General features: G+C 43.3%; 1 protein-coding gene across 1 annotated transcript; it reads right to left on the bottom strand.

Moving 5' to 3' along the window:
- On the bottom strand, window positions 1-23080 carry SLC36A3 (solute carrier family 36 member 3). Its single transcript, XM_058544599.1, has 10 exons — window positions 22941-23080; window positions 19876-19966; window positions 17137-17225; window positions 14529-14624; window positions 10062-10146; window positions 9006-9224; window positions 6922-7020; window positions 6356-6522; window positions 3264-3433; window positions 1-269 (listed from the first exon to the last, which is right to left on the bottom strand). Exons 1-10 carry the CDS (start codon window positions 23078-23080, stop codon window positions 1-3), a joined length of 1425 nt encoding a protein of 474 aa, XP_058400582.1.
- Between the last annotated feature and the right edge of the window lie 918 nt (window positions 23081-23998).

Consider the following 23998-nt stretch of genomic DNA (forward strand, 5'->3'; position numbering starts at 1 on the left):
TTATGCATAGACACCTGTGGAGTTGGCTATGGAATGGTTGATGGGTTGGGTCAACTCATAGAGGGCTTGGTATGTTCCAAATACACACCCCAGAAGGCCCAGGATGCTGATCATGATGTCCTTTGCAATAGTGACACAGCTCATGTCTTCTGGGTAAAAGGTGATGAGCTCCAGGAGGGGCGGGATGATGAGGGCAAGGGCACTGCTGCTCACGGAGCCCACCAAGGAGATGACCAGGTCCAGGCGGGGGATGAGGATGGCTGAGACACCTGCAGTGAAAGAAAAGAAATTTAGAATCACTGAATGTTTTTGCAAGAAGGGAGCTCAGAAACAAACCATTTCTTGGGAGCCTTATAATTCCACAGATGCCTGATACACCATTTTGGAGAGGTGGAAAGGAGCCCCCTGCAGACTTGAGCTGTGGGTCAGGGACTGCAGCTCTGGACTCCCATCTCTGTTTTAACTGCCAATATAGATGCTCTCCTTTTATGTTTTATCTCTTGTGTTTTTCACATATAATATTTATTGGAAAGACTCCTCTACCACCTATCTATTATAAGCTTCTCATTGTAGAGATGGAAAGATCTAGAGCTCTAGAGGGAATGGGATGTACCCACGGTCACACAGAGCTGACACGAGAATCCGTTGAAATGCCCAATCTAAGGCCTTTTCCACTCTACTGTACCGCCTCCCATGTATATGAAAGAACTTGGTACACAGTAAGTGCTCAATAAATGCTTGGCTCTTGCCCAGACACTGAATCAACCTTTGTACTATCTACATAATATAGCCACTGTCTAGAAGCAAGGACAGATAAAAAATGAGAGCTGGCCCTTTGCTGTCAGAATCTCAACCACTTGTTTTCCTACTCTCAGAAGGATCCTGGTAATTAATGAGGACATAAAACATGAAGACAGCATTAGGCTGCTCACTCCCCATCTCTTCTCGTCTATAAATCTCCATCTTTTATACATATGATGAACATATATCATGGATCTTCCAGGGGAGTCCAATTTTGACAATGTTTGAATGAATAAATATACAATTTATCTGATTTAACTTTATGCAGCCATATGATTTTCCTATGAACAAATTACGGAAAACCTGTTCTGGAAAGCACCCATCCTAGCTTGCTGGATCTTGAAGAAAACATCACCTCTTTCTGAAATCACTCCAACACATCCAATCAGAGAATGAGGAGAGACTTACAGACTCTCACAGTTGAGAAGCTATCACCCCTCTGATGGGATGGTCCCTATCCCAGCTTTCCTTCATTGGATGTTTAATAAATTGCTTGCTGGAGGAGCACAGAGAAAAATCAGTGTCTGTTCTCCAGGAGAGCTGTCACTGACAGGGCAGAGAAGATATGTTCAAGGAAAGCTATAAGGCAAGGTAGACCGGAGGAGTGCTCCAGAAGGGTCAGATCTGGTCATGCCAACACACTGCTCAGAGCCCTTACATGGCTCCCCAATTCCCAAGCTCCTTAGCACAAGGTCCCTTAGGACTTGGACCCCGCCAAATCTCTGGCTTCATGTTTTATCACTCCGCATTGCTTTTAGTTCTCCAAAGAGGCCATATGTAAGTACTTGCCTCAGATCTGTGCAGAGCCTGCTACCTACACGTGGTACATTCTTCACTCCTCCATCTACCTCCTACTTACCTTTTAGGTCTTAACTGAAATATCACTCCACTGGAAAGGACTCCCTGACCCGGCCCCAGCTAAGTTACAGGACCTTCTTATGTGTTCTTGGGGTATCCTCTTCTTTTGATCTTAACCATCATATGGTACATCATTATGTACCATCTTAACATTTATCACAATGTGTTGTAACTATTTCCTTGCATGTATTTCCTCCTCCACTGTAAGCCTCCTGAAGGCAGGAGCCGTGTAGTCTTCATTATTCACTACTGTATCTCCAGTGCCTAGCACAATGTCAGGCACATAGTAGGTGACCAACAAATGATTGTTGAATGAATGAAGGATAATGGAATTGACAGACGAATAGAGGAGGAGGAAGTGGTCATTCAGCATATAACAGAAGCAAGACTTGTCATTAGAAGGTCAGCTGTCTCTAGTGATGTCCTCCCTCATCCCGAGTGGCCTGAACTACTCACTTTTTCTCTTCAACTTACACCCTTCCTATTAGGAATGATCTCAGAACAATATGTTTGCAGGTTCCTGATGTCTTGGTACAGACTGGGAACTCTCTGTAATACCTCAAACCAAGCAGGCACTCTGTTTCTGCTTGTACAACTCCAGTTACGTGAAGTGTAATATCTGATAGCATGTTCTTCTGGACTGCTCCAAGATTCACACAGCTTCTCCTGGCCCTGAACTGAGTCTGGATTCCCTTAACTTTAGACTCTGATGTCTGAAGCCTTTAAGACTAAATTTGCTCTCTCTCTTGCCCAATAATCCCACAGGTGGTTGAAAACAGATATAGAAGTGCCCCAAGCCTTCGCTTCTCCGGAAAAACATCCCTAGTTCTTTCCCTCATTCCTCATGGGGCACCTTTTCTGATCTTCCTTCTCTGGGCATGCTTCAGAGAAAGAATTCCTTAGCTCTGTTCATGTGGTTTCCCAAACATCTATAATAGTGTGTAACGTAGAATGAATGAGTGAATAAATGAATGGAAGGAAGCAAGAAGGAGGGGAGGGAGGGAGGGACGAAAGCAGAAGAAAAGAGTGCACCCAAAAAATGATCTCCAAGACTTTAACAAATCAGCCCCTTGGGGTTTTTCCCTACAGTTGAACATCACTTTGTGATAGGGGACTTGACCTTAATTTTTGATAAGAAGGAAAATGGCACAATGCAAAACATAGGCTTTGGTGCTACATGACCTGCATTCAAATCCCAGCTCTGTCACTTCGCAGCTATATGATTTGAGCGTGTTGCTTAATTTCTCTGGCCTTAGTTCTCTCAGTTGGTAATATTCCATTGCTAGGCTGTCGTGAGTATTAATGTCAGTGCAGTGCCTGGCAAACAGGAGGCATACAGGAGTGTGACTGAGTGAATGAAACTTTCTTCCATAAACTAGCCAGTGTGTACTTTCTATGTGTAGGCAGTAGAGATTACTGTAATATTTACTATGTGAGAGCTCTGTTGAGCCCATTTTTCAGGTGAGAAGTTGAGGTTCAGGGAGGTGAAGTATCTTGCTCAAGGTCACAAAGAAGGCAAGTGGCAGAGCCAATGATAGTGGAGTAGATGCCGCTGTGGCTCCCAGCCACAGCTTTGGGCAAAGAGTGCCCTTTAACTTACTCACAGGTCAGACAGACCAAGGCTGTGCGGACAGACAGGTCTACAGACAGTGCCCAGCTCTCTGACACCTGGGAGATGACGAAGGGGATGATGATCTCGGCGGGGACGTGGAACTGGAGAGTGTAGGTAAAGAAGATGCCGATAGAGTACATCAGCTTGACAGACTGGTACAACCTGCAGGCAGGTAGAAAGGATGTGAAATTCAATGTGGCTCCTTGGCAGAGCCATTCAGGACTCACTCATTGCTCAGAAGCTGGTATTTGTCATCGAGTTATAGAACTGGCTAACTTCCGTTGACTCAGGCCTGACCTGCCATCAGAGCCACCTGGAAAGCTTATTAAAAGTGAACATTCCTGGAGATTCTGGTTCAGTAGACTTGTGGCTCAGGAATCTGTGCCTTTTTTTCTTTTACTTGTTAAAAAAGCTACATCTGCAGAGAGTACAATTCATAGTACAAAAGTCATGCAATGAAGAGCCTCCCTCCCACGCTTGATTCCCAGTCTCCAGTTCCTTTTTCCCTAGGCAACCCCTCTAACAGTTTTCTCGTAGTCTTTCCAGAAATAATCAGTATATATACAAGCTTATATAGAATGTAGGTACACACACACATGCGTGCACACACCCCAACACACGCACACACACTGTTGAGCTCCGTTTTTGTTCATTAAATATTTCTTGGAGATTGTTCCCTATCAGTACACATAATTCAGCCTCTTCTGTTTAATAGCTCCTTGGTTTTCCAATTGCATGGCTATACTATAACTTTTTGACTGGTCCCCAATTCATGGATATTTAGATTATTCCCGGTCTTTTGCCAGTAGACAATGCTGCAAAGACTATCCTTGTACATGTATCTATGCACGTGTAGGATACAACCCCAGAAGCAAAATGCTGGGTAGAAGTATATGTGGTTTAACATTCTGATCGCTGTTGACATTTGCCCATTTACTGTCCTAGCTCACTGGAGTGCTAGCTTCTGCGCCCACCCTTGCCAAAACAGTGCGTGAACACATGCTGCTCTTTGCCACTGTGGTTTTTAAAAATTGACATTTCTGTTATTACGAGGGAGACAAAGCATCTTTTCAAATACGCAAAATGCCGTTTTTTGGATTTGCCTATGAACTGTTTGCTCATGCCAATTTTTTCTTGGGTATTGGTCTTTTTCTTACTGGGAAGGGATGTTTGTTTATCCCTTCTTTAAGGCTCCTCTAGAGAGTCTCATGACCAGCCAAGTTCACAGCAAGTGTGAAGTCCTCATGGCACCATGTTTTCCAGCTGAGGCCCTGGAAGGAGAGTGCCCCACCCAAGGTAGCTAGTAGAGGCCCAAATTGCCCAGAATAAGAACAGCATGTTAGGATGACGTCTTACTTGTGTAACGTAAGTCAGAACTTCAAAGAAATTCCACGTTTACTGTCTCGTCTAGTCATTACCACAGCACAGTGGGGCGGGGGAGGGGCCGGTGATATTTTTCTCGTTTTACAACTGTGGCCTTGTGGGAATGAATGCCCCATCACCCTCCTAGCCTCTGAAAGACCAAGGCTGTGGGGAGACTGAACAGTGGTAATAGCTAACACTTGGCGAGTGCTTACTGTGGGCCACACACTTTTCTAAGCGTTTTATGTATGTTAAACCAATGAATCCTCACAGTCACTCCCTGAGATAGCATGGCAGTCATTTGTGCTGTTCACCAAACACTTCCAGTTTCTTCCAGGCACTTGGTAGAATTTCACTTCCCTGCCCCTTGGAGTGAAGTGTGGCCATGGAACTTTCTTTTCTTTTCTTTTCTTTTTCTTTTTGTGAAGATCAGCCCTGAGCTAACATCCATGCCAATCCTCCTCTTTTTGCTGAGGAAGACCGGCCCTGAGCTAACATCCATGCTGATCTTCCTCCACTTTATATGGGACTCCGCCACAGCATGGCCTGACAAACAGTGCGTCAGTGCGCACCCAGGATCCAAACCCGGGCCGCCAGCAGCGGAGTGCTGCTTAACTGCTATGCCGTGGGGCTGGCCCCAATGGAACTTTCTTTGACTGATGAAGTGTGAGCAGAAGAGATGTCTGTCACTTCATTTTAAAGGGCGTGATTCATTGTGCTCTCTGTTATGGCAGCCAGCAACATTTCAGGGAGTGACTATTCCATCAGTCTGGTCCTGGAGGATGGATGGTGCAGAGCCGAGCCCCAGCCATCCCATAATGGACGTGTAGCATGACTATAGAATTAAGCATTTGTGTGTGTTCAGCCACTGAGGTTTTGGAGTTGTTTATAACTGGAGCATAATAGTCTATCCTGTCTGATACAAATGGGGCATTAGTGCCATCCTCACTTTACAGAGGATAGAAATGAGGTCTGCAAGATTAGGCAGCTTGTCCAAGGTCATGTAAGAACCAGGATGCAAATCCCACTACTCAGTTTTAGCACCTGTGCTCTTAAACACTTGGCTCTACTGACTGCTTAGTCACTAGGCACCCAATGCTGCCAGAACAATGATAATAGCGAACACTCTCTGAGTGCTTACTATGTACCAGCCCCCAAAATGTTTCCTGGATGAATGAATGAATGAGTAAATGAATGAATGATCAAATGCAAGAACTCCAGACCAGATTCCAACTAGAGCATAGCAATGGCAGCCTAGGTCCATTTCTGGAATCGGGGTCCTAAGTAGTGGTCCATCTATGGGACCTCAATCTTTACTCTGGAGTTATGCTTTTTGTGATTGCTGTTCCTGTTTGCCTAACTCTTCCAGATCATTCTTTTTTTAGAGCCTTTGAAGCATAGAGTCAGACAGATTCAGTTTCAAGTTCCAGTTTCTCACCAACAATGTGAGCTGGGAAAGTTACTTACAGCCTCTCGAAACATCAACTTCCTCATCTATTGAATAGAATTGATAATAATAATGCTAACTCAGAGGGATGCTGTGAGAATTAAATGAGATAATGCCCAGTGCCTGGATTATCAAACTTACCTGCTATCATAGTACTAATGTTAGCAGTTAATATTTGTTGCTAATGATAACCCAAGGGAATGCCACATTCTGTTGCTAAGGCTCAGATCCCATGACTCTCCTCCCCTCCCCACCCCAGGTGGTCAGGGACATACCAGCAATTGGGCAAGTTGAGGGTGATGCTGGCCTGGGTGTTTGACCCAAACTTCATGTAGCCCAGTGTCCCCAGGCAGATGTAGAGGATGATGACAAGGGACATCCCCAAGTACAGAACAAAAGAAAACTGCTGTGGTTGCTTCATCTGGTTTTTGAGAGACAGCACCTGGAAATGAAAGGAGGTTGCAAAAGGAAAGGTAGAAAGAGATGTGGCACCTTGTGAAGGAGCAGGTTCCCCCACAAGCTCGGACATTCTTCTCTGGATGGCCCAGGGTCAGAGGATCAGGAAGGGGCCACACCCACTTTCATTTTCCTCCATGCTTTCCATTGCCAGGGGTGCCCTACTCCAACTGGGCTGATGAGTCAATTCTCACTCAGTCTTCAAGGCTTTGTGTGGTGCATGGACCAGTTGGCGCCCTGTGAATGGGTTCTAACTTTTCCCTCCACCAGGAGAAGATTATATTCTGCAATTTTCATAAATACTATTATTTAGACCTCTGGAACAGTGACTGGGTTCCCTAAAGAGCCCTAGGGACCATTCACTCAAACCCCACATCAATCTTACCATACCGATGCCTTCAAATGTGAAGATGGCTGTACCAAAGAACAGCAAGAAGGTCTTCCAGCTTGCCATCAAGGGTAGTCTGCTGGGATCTGGAATCCCCTGAAAGGAAGAAGAAGAAGAGCATTGGCTTTGCCATGGCATAGAAATTATCCCAAATCTTTGCCTGGTAAAAGCTGGGCCGCATCTGAACTCAATAGAGACCGTGTTAGGAGCACCCATGTGATATCTAGAGCTGAGTCAATCTTCTCACCTTCTTAAAAATTTATTTATTTTTATTGTGATAAAATATACATAGCATAAAATTTACCATTTTAAGCTTTTTTAAGTGTACAATTCAGTGGCTCATTCAGTGGTACATTCACATTGCTGCACCATCATCACCACTATCTGTCTCCAGAAGTTTTTCATCATTCCAAACCGAAACCCGTTAAATAATAACTGCCTATTATCCAGCTCCTTGGTAACCTCTATTCTACTTTCTGTCTCCCTGAATTTGACTATTATAGGTACTTCATATAAATGAAATCATATATTTGTCTTTTCGTGACTGGCTTATTTCATTTAGCATAATGTCTTCAAGGTTCATCCATGTTGTAGCACAGATCAGAATTTAATTCCCTTTTTAAGGTTGAATAATATTCCATCGTATGTATTTACCACATTTGGTTTATCCATTCATCAGTTGGTGGACATTTGGGTTGTTTCTACGTTTTGGCTATTGGGAGCCCTCTCACCTTTACATGTGGAGAAAGTGGGACCCAGGGAGGGGAAGAGAATAGCCTGAGGCCACTCTGCAAGTTAGTGTCACAGCCCAGAGATGAATTCAGGCCTCCAGTTTTCCAGTTCTCTAACGCCTCTGTCCCATCACTTCTCTCAGAGCTGTGCAGTCTACTAACTGGTACAGCAGCTATCACGGGAGGAAATGATTATTTTAATAGACTCCTGGGGTGGGCAGAATAATGGCTCCCCAAAGATGTCCACGTCCTAATCCCTGGAACCTGTTAATATGTTATATTGCAAGGCAAGGGAGAATTAAGCTTTCAAATTGAATTAAGGTTGCTAATCAGCTGACCTTAAAATAAGGAGATTATTCTGGATTATCTTAGTGGGTCCAATGTAGTCACTAGGGTTCTTAAAAGTGGAAGAGGGAATCAGAAGAGAAAATCAAAGAGATGGCAGCATGAGAAAAACTCAGCCTATCATTGCTAGCTTTGACGACGGAAGAGGGCCAGGAGCCAAGGCATATGGGCAGCTTTGGGAAGCTGAAAAAGGCAAGAAAACAGATTCTCCCCAAAAGCCTCCAGAATAAAACACAGCCCTGCTGACACCTTGATTTTAGCCCGGTGAGACCTCCAGAACTGTAAGACAAATTTGTGTTGTATTAAGCCACTGGATTTGTGGTAATTTGTTATAGCAGCAATAGGAAACTAATACAACCCCAGAGACTTTCAGATTCAAAGAAATGAAACTACAATGGTGGAATTTCAGGGCCTGTGATGATAGCATAGAGTGGGCTTAGGAAGCAAACTGACTGGAATTAGTGGAAAAGTTACTTTTTGTTTATCAGTTTGCTTGTCTGTAAACTGAGGATAAAGGTAATACTTCCAAAATAGTATCATTGTGAAGATTCAACGAGTTAATATATGTAAAGAACCTGGCACTAAGTAAATCAAATTCCTTTATCATCCGTGTAGCCCTTGTCAACCTACCACTGTTGCAATTTGTGTTTGTTATTTGCTCGAGGTTTATCCCCCCAAGTGAATGTAACCTCCTTGAGAGCAGACCCCCTGTCAGTTTTACTGACCACTGAATTCCCAGCCCTTTGAGAATGCCTGGCTCACAGAAGGTATTCAATAACTACCTGTTGAATGCCCCATTGTCATCCAGTGTGACAATGATGATGACGATGACTAGCTTTTATAGCTTGTGGGGCAGAAGTGTTCACAGATGTCACCTTAGCAGGGGCTGCTCAGAGCAGGATGTCACCTTCTCACCTTCACCTGCCCGTAATGATAAGGACCCTCTCCAGGTGTCTCAGAAGCCCTGGACACTGACCCCCTTCTGCAGTGGTTTCAGGCACAGACCTGCACAATATACTCAAAGATCAGAGCCATGCTCCCCAGGGTGGTGACGTTGGCCAGCGTCGAGAAGATGGACAGCATCTTGAGGTTCTGGATAAACACCAACAGGACCAGGAAGGGCAGGATCGTCAGCATGTAGAAGCGAATGTCCAGGATGGGGGTCAGCACTGGGATCTTCCTGGGTTGGCAGGTGTTGGAGGTCACCTGGGCTTCTTCCACCATCTGATGAGAGCAGAAGGAGGGGCGGTATAGTTGAGTTGCCAGACTGAACACGGGATGTCCAGTTAAGTTGCAATTTCAGATAAGTGACAGGTAACTTTTTAGTAAAGTATGTCCCATATATTACATAAGATATGCTTATAGTAAAAAAAAATTATTCGCTGCTTATCTGAAATTCCAATTTAACTGGGTGTCATATATTTTTTTGCCAAATCTGGTAACCCAACAGAGTGCCCGTGATTGTGACAACCAGAAACCCTTAGGATCATAAAATCTGAAGGCTGAAGGGTCCTTTTGTTATCTGGACCAACCTCCTCTTCCCTACCAAATGGATTTCTTTCATACATCCTGAGAACGGGAGTTGACTACACAAGAACATCTTCTTCAACTTTAGATAGCTTTTAGTTAGAAAGATCTGAATGTTGAACAAAGTCTATCTGTTTGAACATTCCATCTACAGTTCTTGTCATAGTTCTGGCTGTTTGAGTGCACGAAAACAAGCACGTTCCCTCTACTCCATGAAGCCAAGGAAGAATGCTGTGAGTGATTCATAATGCCTGTTAGGAATGCAATGAGGGCAAGGTTGCAGCTTGGTTTGCCTTCTGTCTGGTTAGTCATCTTCTGCTTGACAGCCCTGGGATACCTAAAGTAAATCTCACCACCACCTTTCAGGCTCAAAATTCTCAGGTATTTCTGATTGGACATGATTGCAAGCCTCTCTCTCCATTCTGGTTACACTCCTCAGATGTTGCTTTGGCTTCTCTATGAGCCTTTTAAAACGTGATTCCCAGGACTGAGGGAACTCCCAAGTGTGGTCTGATCAGGGCAGAGCCTCCTTACCTGTTGTAAATTGTCTGCCATAAACATAAAATAAACACTGCAGAAGCCCAGTTGGGTGATGATTAATAAGAAGCTGACAGTGTACCTGAGAAGGAAAAGAAGAGGCAGACAGAGGAAGAAACAAATTAATTTTTACATGCATTTATTTATTTTTGAAACAATTATTTCTGTGATTATTTTTAATATTCCCCCACCTTTTTTTATTTTGAGAATTTCAAAGTCCACAGAAAAAGTTGAAAGACTAGTATAATTAACATCCATATATCCTTTAACTAGATATAGCAATTCTTAACTTTTGGCCCTAACTGCTTTATGTATGTGTTTACGTACTCATCCTTCCATGCACACACACACATGTGCACGCATTTTTTTCAGAACCATTTGAAAGTCGATTACAGATATCATAACATTTCAACCCTACCTACCTCAGCATACCTCTCTTAAGACTATGATATCCAGAAAATCAACTTCAATATCCTCAAATTTATAGTCCGTATTTTAAACAACCCAATTCTCTCCAAAATATCTTTTATAGCTGTTTTTATTTTTATTTATTTAGTTTTTTGTGAGGAAGATCAGCCCTGAGCTAACATCTGCCAATCCTCTTCTTTTTCTGAGGAAGGCTGGCCCTGGGCTAACATTCATGCCCATCTTCCTCTACTTTATATGGGACACTGCCACAGCATGGCCTGACAAGTGGTGCATCGGTGCGCGCCCAGGATCTGAACCTCGGGCCGCCAGAAGTGAAACGCACGCACTTAACCGTTACGCCATGGTGCTGGCTCTGTGGCTCTGTTTTTATTTTTTTTTTTGATTCAGGATCTCATCAAAGTTTATATACTGCATTTGGCTACGTCTCTATTTTTTTTCATGTAGAGCAGCCTTGTATACATCTACCATTTTTGTTTTCTATGACATTGGCTTTTTGGGAAGAGTCCAGGCCAACTGTCTCGTAGAATGTCCCACACTGTGGACTTGTATGATTGTTTCCTCGTGATTAGATTCAGGTAAGCACTTTTGGCAAGCATACCACATAGGTGATATTTTGTACTTTTTATAGTCATAGTAGGAAGCACATCCTGTGGTTCCACCGTGGTGGCGACTGCCAGACCTCTCCATGGTAAATGTCCGTTTCCCTCTTTGTAATCTGGGGCTAAAACTTTGAGATGGCATGAATATCCTATTCCCCTCAAGCCAAGGGTTTAGCATTCATTAATGATCCTTGTCTGAATCAATTATTTCATCAGTGGTTGCAAGGAAGTGGTTTTCCAATTCTGTCATTTTTTCTAAATTTATTAGTTGGCATTTAAGAAAGATATTGTCCTCTCTCCTCTTTTTTTTGTATCACAATTGACTCACATTAATTATTTTTTAATTTTATATATTATACTCCATTATTGTCATTATTCTTTTGGATTCTTAAATTGTCCCAAATTTCGAGATACATTTATTTTTTCAGGGAACAAAAATGTGTTTCTCTACTTAGATTTTAACGTTTGGATCAGTGTTTTTCAAATTAGGTTGTAGTACCAATTGCACCAGAATCATCTGAGGTTTATGCTAAAAATACAGATTCCTGGTTTTCATACGAGCCTGTTGAGTCAGAAGCTAGGTGAGACTTCAGAATGGAGATATCTTTTCTCTCTTTATTATGGAGATTTTCAGACATATACAAAAGCAATGACAATAATTCAATGACTCCTCGTGTGCTCATCCCAGCTTCAACAATTATTAACTTTTTGCCAATCCTCTTCCATGTATGCCTTCACCCCCATCGCACACGTGCTTCTTTTGTTGGAATATTTGTAGCAAATTGGAGACCTCAACTCACTTCGCCTTTGAATAACTCAGTATGCAGCTCTAATAGGCAAGGACTTAAGAAAATACATAACCAACATACCATTATCATCCCTTACAAAATTAACAATAACTTCTTTATATCATTTAATATTCAGTCCATATTCAGATTTCTCCAATTGTCTCAAAAATGTCTATTTTACAATTGATTTCTAAACAAGTGTGTACATTGCATTTTGTTATTAAGTCTCAGGTTTTTTAAGCTGCTATGTTCCCCTTGCCCTGTTTTCTTTTTTTTCCTTGCAACTGTTAATTATTTTGGTTAGTGTAAAGAGACCAGATAACTTGTCCTGTAGTATGTCCCACTTTCTAGATTTTGTTGATGATTTCTTCATAATCTCAGTTATCTTGCTTCTCTCTCCCTTGTGTTTCCTGTTAATTGACAGTAGATCTAGTGCCTTGATTAGATTGAGGTTCTTCATTTATCTTTCTGGCAAGAATATTTCCAAGGTATTCTCTGTATTTCTACTGTATCCCATATGAGACACATCATGTATGGCGGTCCCATGTCTAAACATGAGATGCTAAGATTGGTACCTGGGGTCTGGTGGTGTCAGTGTGTTTTTCCTTTGTAAAGTTTCCCAATGACCTGTCACCTAATGGCTTGAGCATCCATTGATGATTGCTGCCTACATGGAATGGACAGTTTTTTTTTTTTTTTTGATGTTTTAATGGTTTCTAACATTGTGAAATTTTGGGTTGTACATTTTTGTTTGTCCATCACCATATATATGACTCCCTTCACCCCTTGTGCCCACCCCCCACCCCCACTGCCCCTGGTAACCACAGTCCAGTTTTCTCTGTCCATGTGTTGGTTTATATTCCACATATGAGTGAGATCATACAGTGTTTGTCTTTCTCTTTCTGGCTTATTTCACTTAACATAATACGCTCCAGGCCCATCCATGTTGTTGCAAATGGGACGATTTTGTCTTTTTTTATGGCTGAGTAGTATTCCATTGTATATATATATACCACATTTTCTTAATCCAATCGTCAGTCGAGGGACACTTAGGTTGCTTCCACTTCTTGGCTATGGTGAATAATGCTGCAATGAACATAGGGGTGCATAAGCCTCTTTGGGTTGTGGATTTCAGGTGCGTTGGATAGATTCCCAGTAGTGGGATGGCTGGATCATAGGGCATCTCTATTTTTAATTCTTTGAGGAATCTCCATACCGTTTTCCATAGAGGCTGCACCAATTTGCATTCCCACCAGCTGTGTATGAGGGTTCCTGTTTCTCCACATCCTCTCCAACATTTGTTGTTTTTTGTCTTGGTGATTATAGCCATTCTAACGGGCGTGAGGTGGTATCTTAGTGTTGTTTTGATTTGCATTTCCCTGATGATTAGTGATGTTGAGCATCTTTTCATGTGCCTATTCGCCATCTGTATATCTTCCTTGGAGAAGTGTCTGTTCATTTCCTCAGAATGGGCAGTTTTTAATCAAGCTCCCCAGCTATCCCTTAGCACACTAAAAAGTTACAAATCATTGGTTTAAATATTTTCCCAACTCTTTCTCACTTGCTGGAAATGGTACATTGTAATAGGTGGGAGCTAGATGGCCTGGATTTCAGCCCTTGCTCTGCCACTAAATTCCTGTGTAACCGTGGGCAGCTTTGTTGCCCTCTCTGGGCTTTATTTTCTTCCATTGAATAGGCATGGATATGGTGCTCTCTAAGGACCCTTCCTGCCTGAAAGTTTTGTTCAAGGTGTCATCAGAAACTGATAAACTTTGGTGACAAATGATGGGCAATTGCAAGTCACTCATCGTTACTGCCCCATGAACTCCTCTGTCTGTTAATCAGAGTGACTCCTGATCAGCAGATGGATGACCTCCTGAGAGTCCCAAGAGAGGAGCTGCAGAAGGGATCTTGGCAGCCACCACCTGATTCACTACCTCCTGAGGGGCCCTGCTGGGAAAGGCTGAAATGTTAGGTTCTTGGCGGAATCTCGCTCTACCACTACCTACGTCTATGTCCTTAGACATGTTATTTTATCTTTATAAGCCTCGGTCACCTCATGTTTCCAGGACAATAAAGAGTCACCCTGCCTACCTCAGAAGGTCATTGAGATGATCAGAGGAGCTAAGACATTAGAAAATATTTTGTACACCATAAACTTTTTATCAAGCAAGGAAACAACCTAAATATTCACCATTAAGGGATGGATTAAATAAGCTATGGTATACACCCACACTGGGGAACACCGTGAGCCTTAAAAAATAATGAGGTAGATCTGTATGTCCCAATGCAGAAAGAAATTAGAGGCATATTGTTAGATCAAAAAGCAAATTTCCAAAAAATATTCTAATTAATGTAAAAGAAAACACAAAACAAAATATATATTTCCATTCAAGCACATATATTCACGTGCATGCAGAGAAAAAGTCTAGAGGAATAGTTACTAAGTAGGTGTCAGTGATTACTTCTTGGATGAAGAGGGGATGGGGGACGGTGCTATCAGAAGAGATTCTCTATATTGTTCCACGTTTGCAATAAGAACATATTCATTTAACACCCGTGTAACTAGAAATAAAGATGAGGATCATTATTATTGTTGTTGTTGTTGCCGTTACTCTTACTACTACTATGAAAGCTATGACCACTACCTTCCCCACACCGAGTGGGTCCTCAGCCAGGCGTTTGGGCAGGTTTCGAGGCTGTACATCATGGCCTCTCCATAGTCCACGAAAGTCTTTTGCAGTCTAGAGAAATGACAAGCAAGGCGTAACTTAAAACGTTTTTGTTAAAGGTACAATTTACTTCCGAAGTGAGTAATGATTATATATTTGTGTGTTAACATGGAGCATTCTGGTAATTCTCTAGCAACGGTATTAAGGAGATATTTTAAAATGGTATACTTTTAAAACGGTCAGGAGTCTGACTTTTTTCTTTTCTGTAGTTGTCTTTTTAAACACTAATGTTTAAGTGGATTGTTTTTTTTAAGTAAACAGTAGCTGTGCGTTGACTTAGGTCTGCAAACCAGGAAAGAGCGGCTGTGAAAGGCGTGAGGTGTGCAGGGGAGGAGGAAGTAGGGGAAGAGGGGGTGTGGGTATGGCCAAGACATGATTGTCTATTCTGGACTCTCATTCCCTCCTTCCAACTGCTGAGGGAGTTGGAACATTTGAGATGCCAGCCTTGGACCAGATTCTATACAAAGTCGATACTTAGACTCCTGCCAAGCACCCCTGTAGGATGTGACAACCAAGTTCCAGCCTATCTTGTCGCTCTTCCCTAGGCAGCCCTTCCTGAGGGTGGGGGCCCTGCTGAGGAACTGTCTCTGAGCAAGTGGGGGCAGTGCAGGTTGCCAAGGGCCGGGATCCTCAGTGCTAACTGGACGACTGAGGGGAGTAGCTGGGAGAGGGCAAGGGCCCCAGACTTGTCAGGAGACCAGGGCTTAAAGCCCAACATGCCCCCTTGGAACGCTGGTGGACCTTGAGCAAGTCTCTTTGACTTCCGGGCCTCAGTTTTTTTCACACGCTGTCTGGGTTTGGGGAGGAGACAGTGAGAGATGGGTATGGAGATGCATTGGGAACATGGCGCAATCCTTCTATTTTTATTATTATTCACTGTGCTTGGTATTTCAAATATAAATAAGGTCACGTTGCATAGGACTGGCAAATATATTAGTCTGAGGGCGACAAATTCAAAAGCGTTGGGGACCAGACAGGTATCAGTAATATGGTGAGAGGGGCTGGGTATAGACAGAATGGGGAACAGCAGAGACAGTGGCAAACTCTCGGCTACGTGGCCTATTCTAAAAAGGGTTGACCGGGACTCGGCTCCCCCCCTGAACGATAAAGGCATGAAGCCCCAGAAGTGCCAGACTCTCTGACTGGCAAGGAGAGGTGGAGATTGTTTTTTAATGTGAAATCTCCAGGTTTAAAACATTGGCTAAAAAACAAAAACGAAAATTGTGGAAGTCCTTCAAAACGTATCTGAAGGCCATAGTCAGCTCATAGGCCATCAGTCTGTAACCTCTATATTAGAAAAAATGAAAAACAAGTCATCCAAAACAAAAAATATATCAGGGAAAGGCTATCATTAATGACATAGATGTCAGAAGCCTGCACAGTGATGTAATGGTCCCAGCAGGCGTCGGGGAAGAGAGATGCAAATGTTAAGGAGTGGAGTCAGATAGGGCTTTGAATGCTGGCTCTGCCACTTCCTAGCTGTGTGACTCTGACAAGGCATTTAACTCATCTAAGCCTTAGTTTACTCATCTATAAAATGGGAATGAAAATGGTGCCTACCATGAAAGTTTACTTTGAGGAGGAAATACAAGAAGGCTTGCAAAGCTCTCGCCATGACCCTGGCACAGTGTAATTGTGCAATAAATTTAATTGCTGAATGAGTAAATGTTCTTATAAATGTTTTGTGAGCTGGAAAGTGCTTCACAAGTTAGGGGTGACTGATATACACTCCAGATACACCTATTTGGGTTTGATAAATTGGCTTTATGAGGAGTTTCATTTAATATCTCTATTTTGACATAAGAAGACTTCCTGCACATCTGCGAGGACCCATTTGGGTTTGCACACCTCAGGAGCAGCTGGGTGCTGTGGACAGAGACCCACCAGGCGGTTGGCTGTAAGGGATTACCCATGAACTGCTAGTTTATAATTATGAAATTCTCAGCATTGTGTTCCTTGAATTTGTCTTTTCTTTCTGGAATTGTTTTTGCATTGAAGTTTTGAATCTGTAAACATTGAGTATTGTATATATGCTTTATTAATGATTGAAGATGTTGTGAGCTATTCATTTTAATCCTAACTCTGTTTTTTACTTTTACTAAATTGTCCCCAAAGGGGTTTACCTGGAACAAATTACTCTTACAAAGTGTGTATATTGGGGGAGGATGGAGGTGGAGAGGTAAGATGAAAAGAAGGGCATCCCTAAGTATCTCGCATACACATGGCCGTTTATGGAGCATGTTTGCGTCTGTTATCACTTTTGATCTTTCCAGGTACGGATATTTAGATTAGAGGGTGCAGGAACTTGACAAAGTCGTTCAGCTGGTTGGCAGCAGAGTTGGGCCTGGACCTAGGAGTTTCCAGCTGGGATTCCTTATTACCCCCTCCCCCGCCTCTCTAGAAGCCAGAGCAGCAGGGACAGGCCTGGAGAAGTGGTCAGCTAATTGGGTCAGTGGCCAAAAGAAACTCAGCACACCCTGAGATAGGGCCTGGCTCCGGAGTGAGAGAGAAGCACGGCTCTCACCTCTGACTGAGGTGATGAGCACAATTCAACAGGATGACCATGCAGTGCACAGTGAGGATCCCGATGGCCAGCAGGCTGATAGGACCGACCTGTGGGGAAAGGAGAGGTGGGGATGGTGAGCCACAAACTGATTGCTCCCACACCCCGCCTTCTCCCAGCCCTCTCATAACAAAGCTGCCTCTGGGATGAGAGCCCCTGTCTCAATGTCCTTGTGCGCCCAGTTGCTCTGGCTTGAATGCCCTTCATAGCATCGCTGCAAAGTGGCTGCCCAACCTCTGCTAGGATACTTTGAGTGACAGAGAGCTCGCTACCTCCCTAGGCAGCCCATGCCTTTCCTCATCTGCCTTGAATTCTGCCTTCTAGATCCCTCATTCCTTTGTCACACCTCAGCCCTCACCACCTCCAAGATGTTTAAAGACAAAGGTTCCTCTTAGGACTTTGTTCCCTTCCTCTAGTCCAGGGTTGTCAACAGGGGCACTGTTGTTTTTTTTTTTTAAGATTTTATTTATTTATTTATTTTTCCCCCCAAAGCCCCAGTAGATAGTTGTGTGTCATAGCTGCACATCCTTCTAGTTGCTGTATGTGGGACGTAGCCTCAGCATGGTCGGAGAAGGGGTGCGTCAGTGAGCGCCCGGGATCCGAACCCTGACCGCCAGCAGCAGAGCGCGTGCACTTAACCGCTAAGCCACGGGGCCGGCCCAACAGGGGCACTGTTGACATTTTGGGCCAAATGGTTCTTTGTTGTAGGGGCATTCTGTGCATTGTAGGATGTTTAGCAGCGTCCCTGCCCTCTACTCACCAGATGCCAATGGCACTCCCTCCCCTCCTGAGTTGTGGCAACCAAGAATGTCTCTAGACATTGTAAATGACTTTGGAGGGTGTGTAAAATTATCCCCAGGTGAGAATCACTGCTCTAGTATGTCTAATTTGTCAATATCTCTTTTGTTTTTTTAAATAAAAATTATGTATGTTTAAGGTGTACACACAATGATTGGTATACATATACATAGTGAAATTATTACTATAGTGAAGCTAATGAACGTGTCTTCTCCTCACATAGCTTCCATTTTTTTGTATATGTGATGAGATTAAAAAACAGTGCTCTTTATTTATCATAATCTCCCAAATGTGATCAGAAAGGCATAGAGTTTCTCACCTCCTTTGTGCTGGACACACGTGCCCTTATAGATGTGGCCTGAGATAACATTATCCATCACAAGAAATAAATGAGAGATCAAGAGCACCACTAGATTCCACTAGAATGTAGGCTCCATAGAGCAGAGACATTTTGTCTTGTTTACTTTGATATTCCCGGGGCCTAACAATGCACATGAAGGTGCTTAATATATACGTCTCAAATGAATCATGGTCAGAAGTTCTGGTGGGAGATGGAGGGTAAAGAAATCATCTAATGACTCTTAGGAAGCAAAAATCCCAGGATAAAAGAGCTATGTGAAGCAGCAAATACCACACTGGCAAAGATAGATTGGCTGAGGGCTATGTGGTAATAATACTCTTCAGAAGTTCTAGAACCCTGAGGATTCCAAAGGAGAGAGTCACATCTCTGGGTTGGAACTGCTACAGACTGGAAGTCATGTCAGAAGAAGATATGTCTTCTTTAGAGATGGGGGCCACTTACCAGGCCTGGAGAGAAGGAGAAATGAGCATTAACTGGATGGAAATCATCTGTCTGGCACCAATTCAATTCAATAGACATGAATTGGGACTTCCTCTGTGCTGGTCTCTACAGCAGGTATTGTGGGGAGGTGTAAAGATAAACCAGAGAGTTCTGCCCTCAGAGCTCTCAAGTGAGTGAGGATTAAAAAATGAGTAGTCTCATCTTTGTGAGTGCTCTAAGAATTCCAGGCGAGGTAGATATAAGTTCTAGAAGAACACAAGGTGAGGGTGGCATTAACTTTAATAGGAAACAGTAAAGTTTTACAGAGAAGGCAGATTTCAAAAGATAGAAACCAGGTAGAAAGGAGCAGCATAAGCAAAGAGACAGAGGAGGGATGGCGCAGGGAGCCTCGGGGGATTGGGGAAGCCACTTTCTCACAGTCAATCAAATGGCTTGAAACAGAAGCCACACCCTCAAATGCCTGCAAGGACCAACCAGCCTGCTGATGTAATTGAATAAAATCTTAGGGAGTGGGGAGGACTGTGGCTAAGCAGACTCTGGATCAGTATGTGAGTACAGTGGGTCGTTAGGAGCAATGGTGGGGTGGGGGGATTGGATGAGGGTCATCAAAAGATAGAAACTCCCAGTTATGAGATAAATAGGTATTGGGGGTATAATATACAACATGATGACTATAGTTAACACTGCTGTATGGTATATTTGAAAGTTGCAGAAAGAGTAGATCCTAAAAGTTCTCATCACAAGGAAAAAAATATCTATATATACTTTGTAACTATATGAGGAGATGGATGTTAACTAAACTTATTGTGGTAATCATTTCACAATATATGATTGTCAAGTCATTATGTGGTATACCTTAAACTTATACAGAGCTGTATGTCATTTATATCTCAATAAAACTGGAAAATAAAAAAAGAATAACAGCATATCCCCTCCAGGCGTGCTCCATTTAGCTCCAGGTTAGTTGCAGTGGGTTGATGCCAACAGGCACATTTCCTATTGCAGAGGGTACTCCCAACTTCCCGTAGATAAACAATGCAAAGGCCTTAGGGACCCACCACACCTTTCCCCTAAATGTGTAAACCTAGTTCCCATCTTACCAATAAGCCAGCATTTTTCATGGCCAGGGGAAGCCCCAGGAGCCCTGTGCCAATGTTGCATTTCAATAAATGGATCAAGCTTTGTACCATCCTGTAAGGGGAGAGTAGGAAGACAAGAGGGTATGTTAGTGGATGCGAAAGGTTACCTCAGTTCAGGCTCCTTCCAGCATCTCCAGCACCCTCCGTTGGGAAGAGGAACAAAACCAGAGGAAGTGGACTCTGGTTTAGCTCTCAGCTCCCAGGATCTCTCCTGGAACGTCTGATCCAGGACTGGCGCTAGTTCAGCTGACTCAACAGACATTTAACACACACTAGGCTCTAAAAAAACAAGTTAACAACAATTGCTACTAATTCTGGATAACTCCCTAGTACCAGTTTATTCATTAATTCATTAAGCAATTTCTTTCAGGATTTATTCACTCAAAAAATATTTATTGAGAGCTACTACATACCTGGCATTTAGATAGACAATGAAAAAATTAAAAATAATTGCCTTAATTTACAGAGTATGTATTGGTGCCAGGTCATTTATTAATTCACTCGCCAGAAAAACAATCTCTTACCGCATATGGAGTGTTTACTGGTTCTAGTTCACTCCCTCATCCATTGGCTCAACCAGTATTCCTTGTGAACTTATTCCATGCCATGGATGGGATAAAATTTATTAACAATTGCTACTGTGCATATAGAATGCTTTCTATGTGCCTGGGAGAGTGCTAGGTGCCAGGGTTCTAAATGTTCTCCACACCTGTGCTGGCAGCTCCTGCCCAGGCACCAGCAATCCACTGGGGAGGTAAGGGGGTGGGAAGAGGATCATGACAAGAGAACCAAAAAAAGGAGTGAAATGAAAAGCTGAGTGCAAAGAGCTCTAACTCAGAGGTTGGAGCACCGGATTCTGAGTTCTAGCTCTGCCATTAATCAACTTGTTTGGTCACTACTTTGGGAAACCCCTTGGCTGCTTACATCTGTTTCTTCTTCTGCCAAAAAAAAAAAAAAAAAAAAAAGAAGGAAGAGGGAATGATTCTTGCCCTGCCTACCTCTCAGGGATGTGGTAAGAATCAGAAGAGGTAATGACATGATTGACCTTGGAATTGTGGAGCGCTCTGCAGATATGAGGCAACATCATCATTACCATCATCATTGTCACCATCACTACCACCTTTGTTTTGGCCTTAACCTGTTAGAAAGGGCCTCCTTTCTAACCTAGAAAGGTGACCTAGAAAGGTCACACAGGCAGTCCTGCAGAGACAGTGCTCATGTCTCCAGGTCTTTGTCCCATTGGCTAGGGAGTCAGGGCCATGTCAGGCTTTTACATTTCAATATGGACCAGGGAGAGGGTTGGGTCCAGAGAACAGGATGGCCCTTGGGACCTCTGTGACTTCCTGCATCTCTTTTAGTTCAGTCTATTCACCTAAGGATGGGGGACACTAGTTATCCCTCCATTTCCAAGAGGTAACTTTTATTTCTTGAAAACTGCAATTGGAAAATACGTCAAAGCAAAAAAAAATCTGATTTTTCCTCTTTTGTCAATTCTTTGGTAGTAATTTCTCCAAAAGATGTGCTCTTTCTCTCCCCTTCTGCCCTCCATCCCTCACTTCTTTCCTATAGGAGCGTCTTGCCCCACTTAGATCAGATCTCTTGGGAAAGGTGAGACAAGGGTTTGGAGAAACCATTGTGTTTCAGCTAACAGCATCATAGATCAGGGCCTTGGAGAGTAAAAGGCATGTTGGGAGCTCCCTCGGGACTTTTTAAAAAAAATTAGCTTTATATTTTTTTCCTTGAAAAACAATACATTGCCATTATAGAACGAAATACCAAAATTCCACCAATTAGAAATAACCACTTTTAACATTTTGGTTAACATTCCTCTGGGCATCCCTATTTGCTTTTAAATGCAGACAATTTTACACAAGGAGAACCATTATAACGCTGTATCCTAAACTAATTTTCTCTGTGAATAACGTGTCCTGCACATTTTTCCACATTCATAGATTTCCTTCATCACTTGTAATGGCTGTATTGTGTTCTACTGTATGTGTCTACCATACTTTATTTAAATAATCTCTTATTGTTTCTGAATTGTCAATATTATAACCAGTGCTTCAATAAAATTATCACGCATACCTATGTTATTATCTGAGTAGGAAAAATTCCTAGAAGTGGCATTATTTGTCAAAGGATATATTTATTTATATTTAATGATACTTTTAAAAGAACTCTAAGTAACACAGTATGAAATTCAAATGGTAAAACAAAAACAAGAACCTAAAACCTTATGTAGTGAATATAAATTTCTCTTCTATCTCTGCTTCTCAGTCTCCCAATTCTCTTACCAGAAACCACCACTACTGTGTTTTGTCTGTGTGTGTGTGTACTTTCAAAGAAAGCATATGCCAAATAAGTATTTGTATGTTTTGTATACGTACGTGTTAGGATTTGACATACATGACAACGTTGCCGTCTAGAAAAGTTCCAGTTTAATTCTTCCCAAAAGGACGTGAGAGAGGGCATTTCCTTATGTCCTTATCAACTCTGGATATTGTCATTTACAATCTCATTATGCCCATGGCTATTATATGATCTGAATACTAGATAATAATCTGATCGGCAATAAAGTCCCAAGAAAAAGTTCCATGTGTCTGAGTTTATGGCAGTAAAAGTAGGGATATGGGGCTAGGCGGTGACTTTTAGTTTCCTGGATGGGTTTGTAGGAGAGAGAGAATATGAATAATAGCAGGTGTAGGAGGAGAGGAGAGCAGCCTGAAACTGGACAAAAGAACAGCCAGCCTAAGATAGAAATTGTTCCTGGAATCAAGAAGCTCATGTTGGGGATGGCTACTCTACCTGAGTTGTTTGCAAAAATTGGGAAACAGGTGTAATACCCGGAGCTACACCCAGAGCTATGGATCAACCTTCTTGGATTCTGAAGATTTCATCTTTCGTCCGCGCATCTCCTGTTCAGTGGGGATAAATGTACTAAGAAGAGAACAGTAGGAAGACGTGGCCCAGAGCTGTGAAGGCAGCAGTGCTCGACCTCCGATCGGAAGAGCAGTGCAGCCGCTTACGTTAATCTGTTGGCTTCCTCAGCAGGATGGACCTTCTCTGAAGTGGTGGTGCTGCTACTCTCTGAGAGCGACTTGGCCCCGTTGTCCAAGGAGTTGGGCTCACTACTGTAGTCCCTTCCAAGCAATGACGTCTTCAACATGGTGCGTAGGTGGCGGCGGCTCAGGGTTAAGGCCTGTAAGAGCCTTGAACCAGCCTCTCATGGGTTTTTCTCCAGAGAAACCTGGGCCGCAGGCCTGAGATGCTGGCTCCTGACTCCCGAGGGTGCCTGGTCCTGGCTGAAGCCCAAAGTGTGTGAACCAGTGAAGCACTGGTGGCAGGGACGCTGATGTTGATTCTGCCTCACCTGGCTTTGGGGGGCTTATGAGAGTCTCATCTCAGGATAATCCTCGGTGCCCTCGAGATTGCTCGGCCACACGCCAGGACTCGCCTGGGCTGTCAGCCCCTCCTGGTTTAGCCCTTAGTGCTGGAGGGGAAAGTGTGACTGGGAGGAAGAAGGCACCATTGGACTGGAGGTCCTGGGGCCTGGATGTGGGGCCAGGCCCAGTGCTCGTCTGTCTTTGGCAAGGAGGAAACCAGAGCTACCTCACAATGGGGCTGCCTGGCCAATAAGGTGCTACAGGACCCCAGGGGGCAGGTGTGGCCCAATGGAGAGTAATCCAGCTACCACCTTCCCCGGGTGCAGCTGAAGAGTGGATTTTAGGCCCAATTCAAATGCCACCTGCTCAGAATTTCTGCACTGGAAGGAAGTATGGACTGCCATCTATTTGGAAGGGAGTGTAAGTAAACTTTAAAAAATTGTTTATTCAAAAAGTACTTATTGAGCACCTAATGTATACTACACACTGTTCTCCATGCTGAGAATACATTAGGGTAGAAAACCTACTACAATCCCTGCCCTCATGGAACTTACAATCTAGTGAGGAGACTGACAATAAACAAAGCAAATATGTCAAGTGTGTGTCGGGTGGTAATAAGTACTATAGAGAAAAATAATGCGGGAACGGGGGATGGCGAGTGCCGGCCCCGGGGGAGGGGGTTTGCAATTTTAGATCCGGTG

This window comes from Diceros bicornis, chromosome 1 (genome assembly GCF_020826845.1).
Source record: "Diceros bicornis minor isolate mBicDic1 chromosome 1, mDicBic1.mat.cur, whole genome shotgun sequence".
Classification (NCBI taxonomy): Eukaryota; Metazoa; Chordata; class Mammalia; order Perissodactyla; family Rhinocerotidae; genus Diceros; species Diceros bicornis.

What these genes read in the sequence shown, in the direction of transcription:
- SLC36A3 (XM_058544599.1), bottom strand. Translation starts at nt 23,080, where the DNA reads ATGTTGAAGACGTCATTGCTTGGAAGGGACTACAGTAGTGAGCCCAAC. An exon ending in TGAAAAATGCTGGCTTATTG is followed by an intron (nt 17,226 to 19,875) that starts GTAAGATGGGAA and finishes CTTTCCCCACAG; the next exon opens with GTCGGTCCTATCAGCCTGCT. An exon ending in CTCAACTTGCCCAATTGCTG is followed by an intron (nt 3,434 to 6,355) that starts GTATGTCCCTGA and finishes ACCTGCCTGCAG; the next exon opens with GTTGTACCAGTCTGTCAAGC.